At 43.3% G+C, this 21,320-nt stretch overlaps 1 protein-coding gene across 1 annotated transcript; it reads left to right on the forward strand.

Annotated features, from left to right (window-relative positions):
• The first annotated feature begins 750 nt into the window (after positions 1-750).
• On the forward strand, positions 751-15,240 carry PRELID3B (PRELI domain containing 3B). The gene is made up of 6 exons (XM_078651832.1): positions 751-909; positions 7,748-7,916; positions 8,048-8,137; positions 9,065-9,135; positions 10,047-10,149; positions 11,939-15,240. The coding sequence occupies exons 1-6, from the start codon at positions 878-880 to the stop codon at positions 12,056-12,058; spliced, it is 585 nt and encodes a 194-aa protein (XP_078507958.1). The 5' UTR covers positions 751-877; the 3' UTR covers positions 12,059-15,240.
• Positions 15,241-21,320: the final 6,080 nt, after the last annotated feature.

Here is a 21,320-nt window from a genome sequence, read left to right on the forward strand (position 1 = left end):
TCCATAATAGTAATAGTATTGCCTGTGACGTGTAATAAGCCCCAAAATCTGCACGATATCCCTAAAAAACAAGTAAAGGGATGAAATGTATCGCACCTGATAAATTCCTAATCACTACATTTGGATTTCATCTGGTATAATAAATATCACACCACTGACCAAGACACTCATGAGGGCTCCAGTGATAGGATCCTATTGAGGAAGACCAAGATTAAGCGTAATTATGTCTGAGGGTAGGAAACTGAGCAATTAAGCATCCACCCTACTCCACAAATAGCAGCAAGGTAGCTAACTCTCCAAATTCAAACAAAACAAAATCAAAAACTAATCGAAAATACCCTTTCCTCCTAGGAATAATGATGTCAAGAAAACACAATGAAATCTGGCAGAGTAATGTTACGGTTATGTCATGATTACATGATTTTTTACCTACAAATATTGTAGCAAATGATTTAGCAAATGTGCAATGAGCTCTAAAGTCTACACTGTCGGACAGTGCGGGTACAAACCTCAACTAAAGAAATGCACAGACTTAATAGCCAGACCACATGGTAATTACTTTAACAGAACGGCAGTCGTAACTTATTATGGGCATATGTCCACTTGCCCTACTAATACTCTCGCCTTCCATTCGTCTGGGTCCCGCGCTCCCGCAGCCCGCCAACCCATTGCTTTCCCTTCAAGGACACTCCATGTCTCCACTCTCCAGGCCGACGGCGCCCTTAAGGGGCGTATGCTCTGACGCACTGAGAGCGCCGCGACGTCACTGGAATATTTCATTCCGTCGCCTGGTGACGCTGCGCACCAGTCTTTCGGCTCGTGACGACCCAGCCTGCAGAGCGAGGCAGCGGCGGCGCGTTCATCCCCCCGTCCAGCCATGAAGATCTGGGCCTCCGAGCACGTCTTTGAGTGAGTCCGAGTGGGAGTAGGGAGCCGGTTGGCGGGAGGGAGAATGTCTGTCCGCCGGTCCTCTCTGCCGGCGTGACATGGCCGCCGCGGGAGAGTTTCAAGGTATAGGGGAGCGCGGGCTGCAGCTTCGCGGTGGAGACCAGGCGGCCCAGCCTTGGGGGCTCTCTTTGGCTGCCTGTAGGAGGCCTCACGGGGAACTCGAGTGAGGTTCAAGCTGGTAGAAATCTGGAGTCCATTAGAATAACAAGTAGCTGACTAAGAAAAGGAACTCATTTTAAATGAAAACATGAAAAATCGGTGTTGCGGCCGTTGGGCCGTTATCTGTGCAGTTTTTAAATTATTGATTCAACTGTAAACAGAAGTAGACTCGATAGGCTACGGTTAGGGGGTTGTTGGGTCAGTTTAAAGGGAAGGGCACCCACGTAGGTCATCGTGCCCACAATGCCTTGTGATAAACCTGTCTGCGGGTCGGCCGTCAGGGTCAATTGGAGCTCAGTGGCTTAAAAGCCCGCTGCTGACATCTGCTGTCACCTGAATGTAACGAGTGCAAATCTCGGCAATTCTTTTTTCGAATCAGTATATTAACGTCCTGTATAAATTACGCGGCAGTAATGGGTAATCTCTTCCAACTAGTTTTCCTACATGTACGTGCACGCACCCAACACGGTGCTAATACAATGCGCCTTGGGGCTGCTGCATGTGGTACTGTGCCACAAAATGAATATGCTTGATTGGTGTTTTCCATCACAGACTACGAGGCAAAATCTCCACACTTTCACGTTTCTTGTGAGTTGAAGCGCATCAAACTTTACGTGTTATTTCTCGCGTTTATTCACACAGGTTTGGGCTTCCTGTTTTGATTTGAGTCGCGCAGTTTAATGTTTTGACAGCTGAATTAGAATTTAGGTCTGCTGGTTTCACCGTAGATTACGTAAATGCTCTCACCCACGTTTCAATTGGGCGAGGTGTTAATATTCTGCTGCCCAAAGCAATGGAGTAGTGCATTTCCGCACGATCGATACATAGTGTCATCGATGTCAAACGTGTAGGATTCTAAGAACTATGTCCAACGTGTAGGATTCTAAGAACTATGTCCTATCTCAATAATGTGTATTAGTTTAATGTAAGCCGTATTTTTATTTCTTCATCGTGTGCAATTTGTGGCCAACCTTTTTATGTGGGTCAGATTGAGATGTGTCTGTCCTGTTTCTGTCCTCCTACAAAGGCGTGCCTGTGCTATTAGTGTGCGGCCACGTAAGAACTGGAGGTAAAGCAAAATGAATGGAGGCGTCAAGTTTGGCTTATTTATGATCTTGTAGATGGTCGACTTGCCAAGTTCGTACACTAGCAATGCCACAGCATGATGATGAACGCACACAGACCCATCTTTTTTTGCTTGATTTGGGTGTCTGGTAGGAATGGATACTCTTCTCGCACGTGCTGTTTTTTTTTGGGGGGGGGGGGATGTAGGGAGGTGTGTTCTTTCAATCGTTTCAGATTGTATTTTTTTTTTTTAAGGTCTGTCTATCCAGGGCCTCATAGTGTTACTAAAATTGTCTAAAATACCTACTTATAGAGCTTTCGGCCATCGCTCTTAATTCATCGATATGTTAATGTGCCATTCGCGTTTTAATTCTGTCCACTTAATCCAATATCTAACTTCAGTGAGAGATGAGCTTATACTTTTTTTAAGGATATTATAAACCTATTTCTTGTGCAGTTTTAGAAGGAATGGTTTTAGTCTTAGGTTACACATTGTGAATGTATTTTATAAACTGAGTTTTTATGGTATAAGATTTATATAATTGGGGGGGGAAATTGAGACAGAGTATTACTAGTCACCAAGAGCACATTACAGAGAGTACATCCATACACAAAGTAGTTCCCTTAAGTGTCAGGACTACTTTGGCGAGGTGTGCTTTTTGAGACTATTTTTGCTGTCAGCTTTTTATTTTTTTTCCCATTGATGAGTCTGGCAACTTCACCCAGTAATACATTTTTGCTAGAAATATAATAGAACCAGCCAGCGCCACACCGGTTAGCTCTGCCAATGATTGTTATAATTATGTAATATCCCACGGTTAACGTGTAAACCTGGGTGCCATATAATAGGTTCCATTTAAATGGTGTATAATACAGGGATTTTGCTACCACTTAGACTGACACACATTTGCAACTACGAATTATGGCCACCATTGATTGGAATGAAACCAGTACTAGAGCCTAAGGTGAAAAAAATAGGAATATTGTTACTCAAACCTGCAAATAGAGGATCACATTAAGTAAGTATGTAAAAAAACATTCGCATGCGGATCCTGAAAATAACTATTTACCTTTTTTTAATATTCTCAAAAATAATCCAAATAATGAATGCTTTTATATTTGCTGGGTTTGGCTACTGCAAAACATTCTACTTAGTTCTGCCGCTAAAATCTGTTATGAAAGTGCCCAACGACTAAAATTGAAAGCACTAAGTCTTGTTCACAAAAGATAGAGACCAGCTGAGAGGATTTTTCTCATTTTATAAACCAAGGCGCACTCTGAGGCCTAAGTAGGCGCGCCTATTGGCGAATATCTTTGCCAATACACCCTACGTTTGAAATTCCCTTGCTTTGTTGCAAGGGAAGGACGCCTGTTTTCTAGGGTTCTTTAATCTTGGTAAGATCTTTGAAAACCTGGCTGTTTGCTGCAATAGCAGATTCATAATTGTCAGTCGGTGCTTATCACTAGACAGGTTCCTAGTACAACGACTAGCACCAAGTTACCCCCTTATAATCGTTTTAAATGTATAAATGAGGTGTAGTGATGTTTTTAGTGGATCCATGTATCCGTTTGTCTGTAATCCACTGATAAATTTCACATCCACGTACAGATTAGTGTTTATAGTTGAGAAGTCCACACTGACATTGACTTTTTTTCTTTTAAATAAAGGGGCTCTTTGGATCCATAATAGTTCTTTCAAATTATACACCAATGATTATATTTGTGGTCTCTTTAAACATGTTCAGTCTAGATGCAATAAGTAGTTTAGACACCAGCTTTGTTGCTGCACTTGCTAATTGAGTCTGTGCAAATTCATAATACACTCCCAGCCGTCTGGAAGCAAAATACGTTGTGCTTTTCAAAATATAGAAACTTTATTTTAACTGTATTTAGTTTCTGCAGTCCCCATGCAAAGACATGTTATAAAGAGTGTTTAAAGGGAAATTTATAAGTACTGGTACCCACTATCCATAGTACCTGCTTGGTCATGAGAAGTGCTTGTGCACACATTAAATGTACTGCAACAGGGCTGAGAAGTAAAAGTACTCTCCCTTTGAAATCAAAGAAGTGCAGGTACTCAGTACCAGACAGTGCCTCCCCATTTAATTCACTGGTTATAAACCTTTCTTTTGGACATACCCCTCACCTTCACATAAATGGATCTTTCACCAAATTGAAACGAATCATTAGGCCAGCAAATGGACTGAGTTTCTACCATTCCTTGAAGACATAGGGCCAGAAGTATGACCCTCCATAGTTGAGACCTGAAATTGCATTGTTTTGCAAGTCGCCAACACTGATATACAACAGTGTCTGACACTGTTTGCGAAATCAAATGGGTTGCAAGAGACTTGCCTCCTTAATAATCATGAGGCAGATCGCATTTTGCAACCTATTGGAAATGGCCAAAACTCAACGGGATGGTGGCCTGCTGGGGTCGGCAGACCAGTATGTCTGTGACTGATTTTTCAATAAAGCAGTTTTTTTTATGCATCCAGTTTTTCCTTAAAGGAAAACAAGATGTTTTTAACACCTTCAGCGCGGGTGAATTTTCGCGCTGTGCTGAAGGTTCTAAAAAACGGGCGGGCCGTGACGGAACGGTTCCGTCATAAGCACAGCCCAACCGTCGCTCATGACTGAACCGTTCCGCCACAAGCATCGAAGGGGTTAAAAAAATATATACTTTTCAGTTTCATTTTTTTTATGAACGGGCAAAGGTCTATGGGACCACTACCTGCTCTTAAAAAGCATTTTCACTGTCTTTCATTAAGGGGAAAGGGTCCCCTGGGACTGGCTTACCCCCAATTTGAATTTGGTGGTAAATGCAATTTTGGTGGAAAACAATCTTTCGTCCTCCTGTGACTCACTATTAGGAAGGTCCCCTTCCTAATAGTGAAGAGTCTGTAACAGGTTGACGCCCCGCAAAATAGGTATGGTGCATGCTACAACCATTTTTATCGATCGCAAATAGGCCCATTTTTCCAGTTTTTGACCAATAAAAATGGTCGTACATCTGTCCATTATTTTCTTGCTTTGGATGGCACTTTTTCAGAATAAACGTACTCCCACCTTGGTACCATAGCCACCCTCCCCGCTTCCCCCACCCAGCCTTCAAAACTGGAGCTAGGCATCTTTAATTCTGAAGTTCTTAAAACCCACCTGTCCCACGCTTCTGTTTCAATGCATTCATATTTACCACATCATTTGATAATCGTTGCCTGAACGACTGGCCCAACAACCTCCACGAGAACTATCTACAGTCCTGTTAATTGTGAAAAGCACAACTCTCTCTGTTTCTTCTCCACCACCTGTGCGATAAGACCTTACAACACAAGTTGTTTCTAGGCGTGAAACAACTTATGCTCCTATAACCCAATTTAATGGTAAAGGCCAATAAAGGAGCCTTCATTTTCTGAAGCTTCCTCGTTAAAGGGCACAGCACATGGCTATTCTTCAGATCCCGGCGGTCCCGTCACACACCCTCACACGTGGAGCATCCGCGTGACTTGAAACCAGCTGCGGTCGGCATATTGCAAGTATCGGTGGCCGCAGGGCGTCGCTCTTGTGAGGCCATGCCCGGAATGCGGAAGGCGGGTCCGGTGTCTCAGGCCATGCTGTTCCTTTCCACTGATCCAGTGCGCCCGAGGTCTTCCCTCGTGCTTCAGATGACGCAACCTACAGCCCTCCCCTCATACTGTCTCTCACATGAGGAGAGCGGAAGAACGTACAGTTCTCAGGGAAGCCTGTCCCCTTGTCAGGGTGTTGTCTGCCACTCTGTAATAACCGGTAGATCAAGTATCCAGCTGTGAAAGATCTTAGTGCAGCTGTCCGTGTTCACATTTTATGTCGTTTGTAGACTCCTGTCACATAGCAACTCTCTTTTCTTGGGGGCGTGTCTCCTCTCTCTGAACGCAAGCCGGTTGTGACACCTCAGAAGGTGACCTTGCGGGGTCCAGTCTGTCTTGTTTGCCAGTTGGTTATGGCTAGTACAGGGCTGTGTGACTATCGCGAATAATCTTTACGTCAGCAGGTAAAAGCAAACAATACACGTGGTCACCTCACCCGAGGCTTTCAATGTGGAACAAAGGAAAGGTCACCTTCAGCCCTGGGTGGGTGTCCTCTCGGTCAGCCAAGAGCAGCATTTTGTGGACGACCATATTAAAATGGTGTACATCTAACCTTTGATGCTCTGACAAAGCAACAATGAAGTGCTGACACCTCGAACTTTCAAGGGAACACGAAATCTGCGCTTGATTCACTGTGTACTAGTCACTGTGACGATGCTGACCCATGAGTCACTCCAGTGAGTAAAGAGGGCGATTCAAACGTTTACTCTTCCAAAACCTGCAATTTTTTATTTCAGTCGAGTGCCCCTGCTGCTCTCCGCCAGAGCCGCTTTGTGGATTCACCAAACGACGAACGTTTGCCATTTTATAATCACATTTCTCCAAAACTTGAGACTTGCAGCGTTTTGTCGAGCTATGCTATGTCGCAGAAGTACTGAGCGAAACTGCATAGCTTATCGTCTGTGTGGTCTCTTAGTAGACGTAAATTAGTGGAAAGAGGGGTTTTCCATGGCTGGTATGGTAATTTCTACATGATTGTTTTGGTTTTAAAAGAAAGGGCTTATTGGAATTTAATTGTGGTTATATGTTGCACGCTCTATTCTTGCAGCAAGGTCCAGGGCTAATTTATTAAAAAAGCATTTTGTGATTACCACACAGCGATTTTTTTTTTATATATTTGTTTATTTATTTTTTTACCTAATTGCTATTTGGTCATCGCAAAATGCTATCTATGTATGTAGGGATTCGCCAAGGATCTAGCGATATATTACCTAATAGCGATTCGGTAAATAGGTAATTGCTATTAAGTAATACTACTCCATTCGTTCTATGGGCCTAAAGGCCCATAGATGTGAATGGTTTTGCGTTAGCTAATTTGCTATTACCTAATTGGTAATCGCAAATTAGGTAATGAAGCACCAAGCGGGCACATGCCCTAGGACACGTGTGCGCTACACAGCACTTAGAAAAATGAATTTTTCAAAATTTGCACTTGGTTACCATCGACTTGGAGTCGATGGCAATAGCATTTTCCTAAATGCACAGTTAGCATTTAGAAAATGCTTGGTATGTGTGCTAAGAGAATCGCAAATTGCGATTCTCTATTTGTAGTTGCAATTTCGCTATTTTTTGCGATTACCTATTGCACCTACAAAGCCCTTCATCTTGAAAGTCTATTTTGCATTTGCAAATGGGCAGTTTTCGCACCATTTTCGAATGCAACATTTTTGATACATGTGGCCCACAGTGTCCTGATTTTGTAATTATTGGAAAGAAAATACTCTAACTGCTGAACACAGACACCATTAGTTGGTAGACCGTACTCTGTCTTTTAGGGCTACTGTTCAGCACTGAAGCATCACCCAGCATCCTAGTAGATGGTTAATGTTGTGTATGTGTTTAGTTTTGCATTTTACTTTGCCATTACTTAAACCTTAAATGTCACGGCTGCACGTGCACTTACTTTGGTCTCTGGGGATACTGATTATTTTCTTTGGGTCACTCCACAGCCACCCATGGGAGACCGTCACAACTGCCGCTATGCAGAAATATCCCAACCCTATGAACACCAGTGTGGTTGGAGTTGATGTGCTAGAAAGGAAGGTAGACACCACAGGAAAGCTGCACAGCGACAGGCTGCTGAGTACGGAATGGGGCATGCCCTCTGTGGTCAAATCGGTAAGCATGGGTTTGACTTTCATTAGGGCAGGTATTAAAATTGCCGCCGCGTGAGGTTTCAGGTAATTTTGTATGCTCTCAGCTGTAGTAAATACTAGTTTTTTTTTTTTGTTGTTTTTTTTCCCTCGTAGCTAATTGGTGCCACAAGAACAAAGACCTACATCCAGGAGCATTCAGTTGTTGATCCTGTTGCAAAAACTATGGAACTCAAGTCCTCTAATGTAAGTCGTGACACATATTTAAAAAACAGAATAAGGAACATGCTAGTTATGGGAAGCTTATTGTGACCTGGCTAGAATTTACTCTGTGATAAGTGCCCCTTACACAATAACCTGCTCCAACTATTGGAGGAATAACAAATCAAATTGCAAGACTAAGGCAAAAAGGGTACTACCTTGACTAAAATATATCAAAGGAAATCAAATGTAAAGCAGTAGAAATACATGCTTTGTTCGTTTTTACCTTGAAGGCACTGTGGAACAAAGCCTCTTTGAAGTGATATTTGATTGCCCAATGTCATTGTAGGAAGTAGTACTATCCATCTCTATAGAGACGGGATCATTTGATCCAGAAAGGGACATTTTAGGTGAGGGTAGTGTCTTTCTCTCGAATTCTTAGTGATGACCTGGAAGGGGCCATGATGGATTGTTTTTTTGCCATATTCCTCCTATTCATGCCCATGTATGTGTTCAGTGTGCTTGCACGTAAAACACGAGGTAGAACAAAATATATGGAGGTGTTAAGTTTTGGCTTTTCTCTTGTAGATGTCCAGTGTGTACATCTCTTCATTCATTGTAGAAGTGATACGTTATATTTGGAAATGATTTATAGGTTACATTGTTGAATGTCTAACCTCTAGAGCAGAGTTCTTATTCTGGTTAACCTCTTATACTTTACAAAATGCTTGTCTTGTGGTTCAGATCCATTTGTCTCTGGAAATCAGGGCATTTCTTAGCCATCTATGTCAGTATATTTGTATTCGATGACAAAAACGGTTCCACTTTCTATACCTCTGTGATCATTAAATAAGTACACAATTCTTTTAGTAAATAGCACTGCTGGGGAGCTTCAAATGCCTGGTCAATGCTGATGGATTTTTGTGCCAAGTACCTATGTAACGCCTTGTATTTATTCTATTTTGTCAACAGATCACATTTACAAATTTGGTGTCTGTAGATGAAAGGTTGATATACAAGCCACATCCACAAGATCCGGGAAAGTAAGTATATATTTTTCTTTTCAGTGTGACATGAAATCCCAGTATCCAATAGCTACAATGTGAAGAGCTTATAGACATACCAAGTTTTTTCTTTGTGATTTTTTTAATAACTGAGATGATTTAGATGTTGTCCATGATGATATTGGTCACTGACATATCGTAAATTACCATTCCCTTAATACTTACTAAGTCACTGTATTTTTCATGATTTGGAGAAGATTCGATCAGTCACCCAGTTTCATAAAGTGCTGCTTCTGAGCTGCCTTCTCCTCCCCAACATTAACTTAAACTGGTTGCTGTTTGGTATTGAAATGTGACGAGGCAGCTGGTTTCTCTCTGCTTTAATCAATGGTGTCAAGAGATCCAATCTGCAGGGGCTGAGATGGATTGTCATCTCTGCCTTGTTAACACCTCCCACAAAGGCGTGTCTGTATGTTCAGTTTGCAGACACGTAAGAACAGGAGGAAAAGTAAAAAGAACGGGTACGTAAAATTTTGGCTGTTCTCTTGTAGATGGTCAGTGTGCGTTCCTGTTCATACACTATAGAAGTTATCTTGTTCCACAGTATGTTGAACATGTACTGTCCACATCTATTTGTTGGCCCTTTTCTCCCTTCTCACTCATCTGTTCATCGTATGCACACTTCTAGCTTATTGAGTGGCTTAGTTTTAATTTTTGCATTTGTTTCTGAATTTTTGTAAAAGAGATGTGCTTACTGTTAAATCAAGTGGATCAGCACTGAGAAAAATTAAGCTTTTAGAGTTTAAGTTGGTGACATTGTTGGAGTTGAGGTGCAGCGGAGGTCTGAAAAAAAAAGTGCAGTTGTATTGCTGTACTTGCCTTCATAATAATTTGCTGTTATAATTGAATTTAGCCTTGATGTTTATTTGCCTCCTTTTTATATCCACCAGGACGGTGCTAACTCAAGAAGCAATCATCTCTGTGAAGGGGGTCAGTCTCAGCAGTTATCTCGAAGGGTTAATGGCTAACACAATATCTTCTAATGCTCATAAAGTAAGTCTAAAGGTGTCTAATCAACACATCCACTATTCCTCCTCAACTTTACATCCAGGTTATCATGCAAAAGATTGCCATTTAAAGGTGGTCCTGTTTTGCAGGATGTGAAGGTTTGATAAGGGATCTTGGGTCTCTGCTCCGCTATGACGCGACGGCACATTTTTGTAAAGTCATATGCTGCGATGCATTTAAATCATTTGTCGTAGGAGACATTGCTCAACCTGGAAAAATAGGAATATTGGTCTATGAGGCTTGACGGTCCCCTAATTTTTAGAAGTGAGTACAAACTATCAGTATTAATCACGCACAAGGTGTTTGCTGCAGGCTAGCTATATTTCCACCCAGTTTGTGTGTGTGTGTAGATTATATATATATATATATATATATATATATATATATATATATAATCATAACATTTTCACGCCTCTTGGATTGCTTGCCGGTGGCTGAGATCAGTTCAAACCTTGTTGTCAGTGTGCTTTTTTTTTTTTTCATGGAGCTTTTATAAGGTGGCATGAGCAGTCAAAAATACATGAGAATTCAGTCTACGGGGAAGTGAAAGGACCGCAAAGTCTACACTGTCGGTAAATTTAAGGCCTCCATTCTCCTTGGGCATTGAGATTTACACTTTGGTCTCGTCTTGGGCATGCTTAATTATTCAGGCCAAAAACCTCACCCCGTCTTTTATATGTATTTTTATGAGTCTCTTCACCAGAAAGGAATCTCCTTGACTGCCAATAAAGATATTCAGCACTCATGAACCCTGGCAGGATACCCTTGCTGAAATGCGACTGCTACAACCAAGCATAGCTCCCTTTCATCATTGGTATCCACCAAGGCACCGTCACTCTATTTCAGCCTGGTTTATATGCAGTAGGGCGTAGGGGTGTGTGTATACATCCCAAGCCATTTTGCTGCAGCTCTTTTTGGCTAGAACAACGGTTGGCTAAATTTGTCTAATAGTGTTGCAGCCCAAGGTCCAGCATTGCTGGTGTCTTAAAGTTCAGAATTTAAGCAGTATGCTGTTGCCTGAACCCTGCAATGTAACATGTATCGACTGCTTTACATTTTATAGTCTAGGTATATTTTTTTTCTTATGCTTGTTTCCCGACACTCAAATCTTCATTAGCTTAAAATCTAGCTATGTGCTTTGAATTGCTAGTTTGCAGAGATGACACAACACGGTTAGGACTGTGTTTAGGGTCTTTTACACTGGTTGCTAAATACCTCTTTTGATCACAGGGCCTTGACCTTACACAATCCATTTTGAGCTGCTTCTATATTCTGCAAAATGTTGAATAGGGATGAAGACTTAACATATCTAAGTATTTCCACATGCGTTTTTGAAGTCCCCAATTGTTAAGCAGAAATTCAAAGTTCTAAGAACGACTTGGGTTTTAAGGATTTGGTGAACTTAACTGTCAAGGGCTATTGAGCGCTGGTTATCACTAATTAAAGACTAATGTTTCACATCTAATTGACTTCAACCTACCATAATGTTTTGTATGACTTTCGCACTATTGTTCGTATCATGCATACAAACGTGACTGCAAAGTTTACCTCCAGTCTGCCTGTGTAAATAAATATATCCGATGTTTTAACATTGTATGTTTGTTTTGTAGGGTTTTTGTCTTGTATTTTGTTTTAAAAAGATAAAAAAGGGGGCAACTTTTTGGCCTAAATATGGTGGTCTTGACCATCGTCGGCTTTGTGGCCACAAGGCATAGAAGATTCAATTTGCTTGTAGAATAATTCTAATTTACCATGTACCTCCTCCTTGTTTCAGGGTCGTGATGCAATGGAATGGGTGATCAGTAAGTTGAATTCTGAAATTGAAGATCTGAAAGCATCGGCACGGGGCGGCATGCGGGCTTCCATAGCAGCAGCAGCATTTGTGGATGAATGATGACGAGGACCTGCAAGAAGTAGCAAGGTGTAGGATCCAGGAGTAAACCATTGCAGCTTCCTTCCATGCCATAAAGCTATTTATTTATATTTTGTTATTTAAAGACACGTATCTAATATAAAGAAGTTTTTAATAATGGACGTATGGAGAGAAGCTGCTGTCGTATGGAACACCAGTAGAACCTGTCGGAGCTTGACCGTTTTGCGGGGTCAACTGGAGTACAGACTTTGCAGAGCACAACAAGTTCATTGCACTATGTGCAGATGACACAGATATGATAGAAAGCCCTTTCACCAAGACAAACCCTAGTACATGCAAGGGTAAATAAAGGCTGCTTTCAAGACTACAGTTGTGGTTGTGACCAGTTATGAGTATACAGTGCCATTTATTCATTTATTCGTTATTAACCTATCATGGTTGTTTTGGGACCAGCCACTCATTTCAATAATCGCCATTCAAAACCGTTTGTTAGTTTATTTTTTATCTGCATTGGTTGAAAGAAAGGTTTGTTACTTGAATCCTTTAAAGGGAGAGCAGTGCATTGTAACCTAGTGTACATCTATCTGGGTCTTGTTTTGTAGATTTGATTTCTTGTATGTATACGCGACCACAAACTGACTGGCGTTTGGTCTCCAAGTGAATTTGTATGACATAATGCAACTGGGCAGTGACTGGTTTTGCTCCACCATCGTTGTGGTCATTGCTGGGCTGTGTTGCTATTCTCAGCAAATTGGTTACTCTTTGAAGGTGTAGCCACAGACGCCGAATCAGGTAGCGAGATGTTGCCTGCACTGCATATTCGGGCACATGGCTCGCCTTGACGTCCAGCCCCTCATTGGAAAAAATTTACAAGCACTTAGACTCGCATCAAAACTTGAAATTCTGTTCGCTTCTTCACTTGATTACATGTTTTGAGCTATCCATTGTGCAGGAACCTTTGCCTCAGAGAAAAACATGTATACACCTAGTCTGGGTTAGTTTGTAAACTGCTCCCTTGAAATGAAATACGTACTGTAAGTGGTATTTATTTGTATAAAACTATTTTTTTATTGACTGCTAACATTCTAGTCTTTATTTTTATTTTTTTTAAGGTAAACATGCACAGTTTTGCCAAGCATTTATCTGAATAGCAAATGGTTTTGATTGTGGTGCCTTAACATACTTTATCTTCCGATTAAATTGTCTTCAAAATGTAACACATTTTCCTTGGGGTTGCCAATTCGAGACCAGTGTCTACATAGGTGAATTAAGTCATCAATATGTATCAGTCTGGTGGTTTCATGCACAGCAACTTTGCAGCTAGACAGTCAAGCAGATTACCCATTGATGTATGGTAAATCTATTCCCTTATACTTATAACAATCTCCTTCTAATCATAAATGTTTGGCTTATGGAACTGGAGGTCAGCAGTTTGTCGACCTGTTGGTAAACTTGCCCTATGGGATTGTGCCCTCTCAAACATGCCTCCTCCACCTACCTACTTCGAAGTGTCAAGCCAGTGTTCCGTGACCTCCAAGTGGAGGCCTTACTGCTAAGAAGGCCATTTTGCTGGCTTATGGCTCCCGTACAGAGATTGCGGAGATGCAGTCCAACAGATGTTATGCAGTGGCTTGCTCGAATGCCCAGTCTCTGGTTATGGTCTATATCAAAACAAAAATTGTTAAATATTTTTTAGAGGACATTTAACTGACTTGTGCCTCCTGTTGCAGCATAGTTTTTGAGGACGAGGGACAGACAACAATTTTTCATTTGTAAACTAAAGTCAAAACGCGCCAACTTGGCTCTTGTTCACATAATCTCTCTTTTTGCTAATCACAGTATATGTGATGTTCAACAAGAAAAATAATTGCAGTGACATTATTCTCATCCTAGCATCTGCATCTCTCTGATCGTGGGATGTGGGTGGATCTATTAGATCACATTTGATGTGTTGAATTTTCTGCTTGATACTTACTTGTGTGCAGCCATTCGTGGCCCATGCATTTCTCTGGACTAGTCAGTTCAGTTGGTTTGTATAGTACCAACGGAAGTGACTGATCAGATGAAATTTGCAGAAACCTTTGTAACCATAAAATATAAATCCAATAGTTTGTCTCGTACCTCTTCTGATTCAATGGTGAGGTATACAAGTTATGTGGCAAGAATCCATGCTACAAAACTAATTTGAGTGAGGACTGCTATCCCTTAAGAATAAGAAAAGGCATGTTAAAAATTCCAAGTTAACCACTCAAAGTGTGCTTAAGTCATGTCATTGGTGATATTACAAAAGCGCAACTAGGCAGTACGGAATTCTGATCAGTGTGCAAAATTAAAACTGTCCCGACTGATTTTCAGAAGAGGCGCAGAACCTTGTATAATATGAAATACGGTTGTATAAATTTCTAGTAGAGCAGTCCCTTTCACTGTGTCCAGGACTACCAGTTAAATGAAGTATTTACCCCAAATTTTTGGCTCTTTGATTTCCATGAAGGATCCTTAGGCGGTAGTTTTCTCCTTAGTGCACATTGCCCAGAGATTTCATCCAGGCCATCAACATGACTTTCTAGCTGACTTGAAGATGTTAAAGTATTTACTACTCGGTAGTCTATCCATTTTATGGAGTGCATTACTTTACACCCTTGGGCACATTTTCTGTATACCGGAAAATGCCACTTCAAGGGTTAAAGTACAGTTCAGTAAACTATTTGGTGCAAGTATGAAGCATATTAAATGACTTAAAGTTTACATTGCGCTGTATGTAACTAAACCATGCCATGAGAATGTCCGAGCCTGTACTTCCTTACAACATGTTTTAGAGTAGCCATACTGTATACACAAATTTAATTTGTGAACTAGAGCACCTGAATTAGGTTCGATTTACACTCGGTACATCAGCTAACGTTTTTTTTGTTACTTCAGGTACAAATACATTTTAAGTCATCAGATGCCTGTGTCAAGCTGGCATCCGCTTGAAGAGCAAAATCAAATCACACATCTATTATGTGCTATATTTTTTTTTTAATACTGATCCCATCTAGTATTTTCAGTAATTTGCTGTTTCAAGTGCCTTCCTAAGGCAAACGTATTGTTCTTTGAAATAAAAGAAGTCAACCTCGCGTTCTACAGAATGTAGCCTAGCAAAACAATTAGACTTGATCGTGTACGCTAAACTATTATTAAAAAAAGTGTTTTTGTATATGAAACTTTTGTAGTAGATTTGTATAATTGTTGCTCCCATCAAAGGTTGTTTTTACAGTGTTTAGACAATATGTAACTTATCCACAGGTAAAATACCAGTAAACGTTATTGTTTGACCTGTTGTGTGTTCGTATTTTATAACCTTATGGGATGCTGAGAGGGGCATTCAAATGTGGATGTCTGTTCCCGTTAATAATATCTCAGAATCTGTGCAGACCATGCTTTAAGGTTCTTTGCAGAAGGTATGCTCCTTCCACCTGCCTGCTGAAATATTGTTAAACCACTCTAGTATCGCCTGCTAAGGAACATGAACGTTTTGTTTTCTATCTGGAGTGAAAATGGCATTCGTTCAGTCAAGACTTTAGAGAACACACATTGAGTCAACCTTGTTGCATTTGTTCCACAGAACCTTTTCTAAGCCAGACTCGGAACATTTCCACGAATTGACTGTATTGACGGTGTTTACCAACATACGTCTTGTTTGTTGTGTGTGTGTGTGTGTGTTTTTAAGAGTAGTACCAGTTAACAGTTTAAGCCAGTCCTGACCCAACACAGATTTCAGCATTTGTAATGCAACAGGCTGCATGAGACCACAAATCTTTGAGTGTGTATTTATTGTTGCAGAACCTTGTTGCAAACTCGAGAGATCCTAAAGCCCTAGGCTTTTAAGCCAGTAAAGTAGTGTAAAGGATGTGTTCTCAATAATTTGTCAAGGCATATCTGCCAAGAACGTGTGAAAGACGAATGGAAAAACAATACATTCATGTCTTGTACTGTGCTCTTGTTCTAGTGAAATTTCAACATATCTGTACATTGTTTCTTGTAGCATAAATGTACAGGGTGCTATATTTGTATAAGCGCCTTCTTATCGAGTATCCATACCGATCCCCTGAGCACGCTCCAACTTCAAAGGCTACTATCAAGTTTGTTGCTGGGTTTATCTTGAGACATTCATTGGACTGACTGATAATTCTAACACTGGTACAATTAGGTTTTGAATCTGGTGATCAATGCATCTAGTGGTATACTTCTGTAAGGCCTAAAATGAAAAAGCAAACTTGTCTTTCCGCCTGCCTGTGGGCAGATACAGAGACCCACAAAATCAAGGTTGTGAAGTTAAAGTGTGTGTGTATATGTGTGTGTGTGTATATATATATATATACACCTCTACCAACAATTGCCACATGACCCGTCGAACAGTTCAGGGTGAGTGCTTTTGTTCATGAGAGTGGCACCTTATGCACAGTATTGCCCCCCCCTCGCCCAACATCCGACAAAGTAAAGCAGAGCACTCCGCTCGTGTCAGACACCATTTATTGCATACAACAGACTGGTTTCGGCACTTTGCCTTTTTCATAGTTTGATTCAATAATGTGGGTTCAATTTCACAGCCATTTCTTTTAAGCTTAGTGCTTCGCTTTCATTGGATGATTTATCTGCAGCATAAACTAAACTGCGATGTTGCCATGAATCGGGTGCATTCACTGGGGCCATCTCGTTGTCTGTTGCCCATTCTACCATAACATGGCAATGTTGCTCAAAGCCATGCGCATTCGTTGTTCAATGTTACGGAAACAATCCGTTTTCCTCAGTGGGAACAAATCACATGTTTATTTGGCTTTTTAGTTGCATTTTGCAGTCATCAGTTATCTCCAACAGAATTGACAATTTAATTTCCAGGTCGGTATCCCTCGCCCGGCCACACATAACTCGTTATTGTAGCACAGACCTGCATCAATGATTTTGTAATCTGCTAAAGATCGAAATAAACATGCCAGGACTATTACTTTGCAGACTATTCTCTGTATCGTCAACTGCCCATGTTCGTGCCCCCACTGTGTCTGTTAATGTGACTGACGTCTCACATGTATGAATTTTATTGATCCAATGACTTTAGCACCCGTTTACAAAAGTCGGCCACCATAAAGGACTAGTGCCACACTTATCAATTTTGAATACCTAAATGCTTATGTATATGATTGGTTACTAGACGAGAGTTTAACATCCAACCAGAAGCTGTCCTCTGTACTGTTTGGGTACTGAGATACGGTAGACCTATGAGAGGAATTGTTGGAACCTGAGATGACAGGTCACCTAGGGTAGCCTGGCCTAGGGTAAGACACAATCACTAGAGGCTTAAGCGTAAAGGTTGCAAACCACCCAGCAATAAATCAACGCAAAAACACCCAAAAATGGCACTACACCAATGTTGGAAAAATACGAGCTTGTTTATAAAAATATTCTTTGCTCTTATGTCTTTAGAAATCACAGCTTAGTACATACAGTTGTCATGAAATTAATAATAATACTTTCAGAAGTGCTAACTTACATCACTATCAGCATCAATAGTACATTACATTAGATTCCAGAATTGGTTAGATTTGATTTCTATGAAACTTTTCCCTCTCAACACCACTACCCACCAAAAAGGTACACATCCAATGAGAGGTTTCAGTTATACAAGACGTTTACATCAGTGCCAGCAGCCTCTATGAGGAACTATTACCCCTACTTAATCAGCAGGTACTCTCAGCACAGCATTGGCAGTGGTGCTACTCCCAGATTCTGGTCTAGTAGATGTCTTTCCTCAGACCAGTTAGCAACGTGGTTCTTATCATCCAATTTCACCCCCACCTCCAAGGACACAGTAGGGGGAAAACGACTGGTGAAACTAGATCACTTTATCATGCACTAGTGTTAACTCTCCTTCCCTCAGGAAAGGATCTAGGACACAGTCCTCCCCCTTCACCCCACACTCTCCTTACTGTGCCAAAATTCCGCCCTGTCACGCGGTTCAACCGAGGTCCCAGCCGGTAACTGTTGAGGCGGTTTCCACCCGTCCCGCGAGCTAAACTCAAGGCAGATGCGGGGAGGTCTGGGGAATGTCTCGCCGGTGAGCCGGAGTCACCGCTGGTCTCCTCCGCTACCGGCCACACAACCCCAGGGCTGGCGCGAGTAGGTCCGACGGGCGCTAACGAGCGCCGCTTCCAAACCCCTTCGCTCGCTGGCTCCGCCTTCCAGAGCCGGGCGGCTCAACGGGGCATGCGCGAGGGGAAAGTGTCTTCCCGCTGGAGCCCGCGCTCCTCCGCCGACGCCTCCCTGCTACTCCGCCCACTCGGAAATCCACAAGGACTCCTCCAGGACCGCTCCTCACCTCAGGACTGGCAACCACAGCTCCAAATCGGCGCCGCTCACTACGCCAATTCAGGAGCAGTTCAGCTCGACTTCTCTCTGCCTCAGCACTCGTCACGACAGGTAGGAAGAGGGACACTGTGGGATTTTGTCATCAGGGGGAAATGCCAGCAACCGGGGCAGAATTCAATTAAAGAGCGGAGAAAGGGGGCCACAAAGATTAACCCCTCTCCATTTGAGATTCTCTTAGCAACAGTCTCAGTAAAGTCTTTTCACTGGGCAGAGGACTGCACTCCACAGTGCTGCAGTCTCCTTCTCCTCTTCACATCCCCATTCTTCCAGTCTGGGGATTGGTCAGGCGCCCAGGGTCTCCAGTAACTCTAAACAGCGGGGACAGGACAAGTAACCCAAGGGGGGTAGAGTGGTGGATCAATAGGGCAGCGTCCCAGTCCAGGAGGTCAACCCTTAGTCTAACCTCCCCCCACCTTCTGCTACAGCCTGTCCTCCAGCTGACTCTCTCTGGTAAGACAAAATGGCTGTCCAGCATTCTGCCTTTTATAGGCTGACCCTCAGGGGTCCAGAAGGTTCTGGAATGCCCTATTCTACTCTATGGGACAGGTTCTAGGTTTGTCAGTTGGGACAGTTGGTAGCCACCATTTTGTGACTCCAACTATATTCCTGTCGGAAAAGGCCTCTAGGCCTGAGGTGAAAAACTGTGAGGGGGAAGGAACACCTATCCCCTTGACCAACACCTTGAAAAAACTAGTGGACGCAAGAATTAATAAAAGTATGAGGGGCAAAAAGGGGACAAAATAAATAATAAATTGGAGGGACTACGCAAAAAGCCAGACAGGTCTAACACGCGTCCCCCCCCAGCTGAAAGTGGGGAGAACTACCCAACCCCTTGGGAGTCCTCATCACTAAGGCGGAAATACCTAGAGCGACCGTCTTCGTTGGCGTGGTCAACTCCAGGTCGATGTTCCACCCGGAAGTCCATTCCCTGTAGGGAGATGGACCACCTCAACAGCTTGGGATTCTCCCCCTTCATCTGCATTAGCCAACGAAGAGGTCGGTGGTCAGTCTGAACCAGGAAGTGCGAGCCAAACAGGTATGGCCGCAGCTTCTTCAGAGCCCACACCACCGCAAAAGCTTCCCTCTCAATTGCACTCCACTTCTGTTCCCGGGGAAGCAGTCTCCTGGATAGGAAGACCACAGGCTGATCCAGGCCCTCTTCATTTAGTTGCGATGACACTGCCCCAAGGCCATGTTCTGATGCGTCTGTCTGGACAATGAACTCCTTGGAGAAGTCTGGGGCCCTCAGGACCGGTGCTGCACACATTGCCTGCTTCAGTTTCTCAAAAGCTTGCTGACAAGCTTTCGTCCAAACTACCCGTCGAGGTTGTTTCTTTGAGGTGAGCTCTGTGAGGGGCGCTACAATTGTGCCATACCCCTTCACAAAGCGACGGTAGTAGCCTGTGAGGCCCAGGAAAGCTCGGACCTCAGTCTGTGTCTTGGGGGGTTCCCAGGCCATGATTGCCTCAATCTTTGCCTGCAGGGGTTGCACTGTCCCCCTACCCACCAAGTGTCCATGGTACACAACCGACCCCTGCCCAATCTGGCATTTGCTGGCCTTGATTGTCAATCCAGCTTGTTTCAGGGCCTGGAGAACTGCTTGCAAATGTTGCAAATGGTCCTCCCAACTGCTACTGAAGACAGCAATGTCATCCAGGTAAGCAGCAGAGAAACTCTTCATTCCAGAGAGGACCTGGTTCACCAGCCGCTGAAATGTGGCAGGGGCATTTTTGAGCCCAAAGGGCATTACACAAAACTGGAAGTGTCCCTCAGGCGTGGAGAAGGCTGACCTTTCCTTTGCTCCATCTGTCAAGGAGATCTGCCAGCACCCTGAAGTGAGGTCAAGGGGACTAAGGTATTGGGCAGCTCCTAGCCGGTCAATTAATTCATCCGCCCTAGGGATCGGATGAGCATCAGTCTTGGTTACTGAGTTCAGTCCCCGGTAATCCACACAGAACCTCAGTTCTGGTGTGGTGCCTGGTGGAGCGGCTTTTGGCACTAGCACCACCGGACTGGACCAAGGGCTGTTGGAAGGTTCTATAACTCCCAGCTCTAGCATCTTGGCAAACTCTCCATGGATGCTATCCTTCACCTTGTCGGACAGCCGGTAGGTCTTCGACTTCACTGGTGGGCTGTCCCCTGTGTCCACATCATGGGTACACAGGTGAGTCCTTCCCGGGACAAGGGAGAACAGCGTAGAGTACTGCTCCAGTATCGGGTGGCAGTCCTCCCGCTGCTCAGGAGTTAGAGTGGGAGAGAGAATCACTCCCTCCACTGACCCATCCTTCTCTTGAGACGAGAACAAGTCTGGGAGAGGTTCGCTTTCCGCTTCCTCTTCCCCATCAGTCACCATCATTAAAATGACCTCGGGCCTCTCATGGTGGGGTTTGAGTCGGTTGGCATTCAGCACCCGTAGGGGCTGTCGAGGGGTCTTAAGGTCCACCAGGTATGTGGCCTTACCCTTCTTTTCCAACACTTCAAATGGGCCTGTCCAGCGATCCTGGAGGGCACTAAGCTCCCCAGGTTCCATCACCCACACTTTCTGGCCAGGCTCCAATTCCACCTGGTGAGCATTGTGGTCATACCACTCTTTCATGACTGCCTGGCTGGCCTCCAAGTTGTCAGAAGCTTGCTTCCACAACTTCGCCATTTGGCTCCTGAAGGCCAGCATGTAGCTCACCACATCCTGGGGGGGTTTCCTGGGAGACTTCTCCCAACCATCCTTCACCAGGCTGAGAGGACCGCGTACAGGGTGCCCATACAGAAGTTCAAAGGGGCTGAAGCCCACTCCCTTCTGTGGCACTTCCCTGTAAGAGAATAGCAAACAGGGTAGGAGGACGTCCCATTTCCTCCTCAGGCTTTCGGGCAGACTTCTGATCAT

Source organism: Lissotriton helveticus, chromosome 7 (assembly GCF_964261635.1).
Source record: "Lissotriton helveticus chromosome 7, aLisHel1.1, whole genome shotgun sequence".
NCBI classification, from domain to species: domain Eukaryota; kingdom Metazoa; phylum Chordata; class Amphibia; order Caudata; family Salamandridae; genus Lissotriton; species Lissotriton helveticus.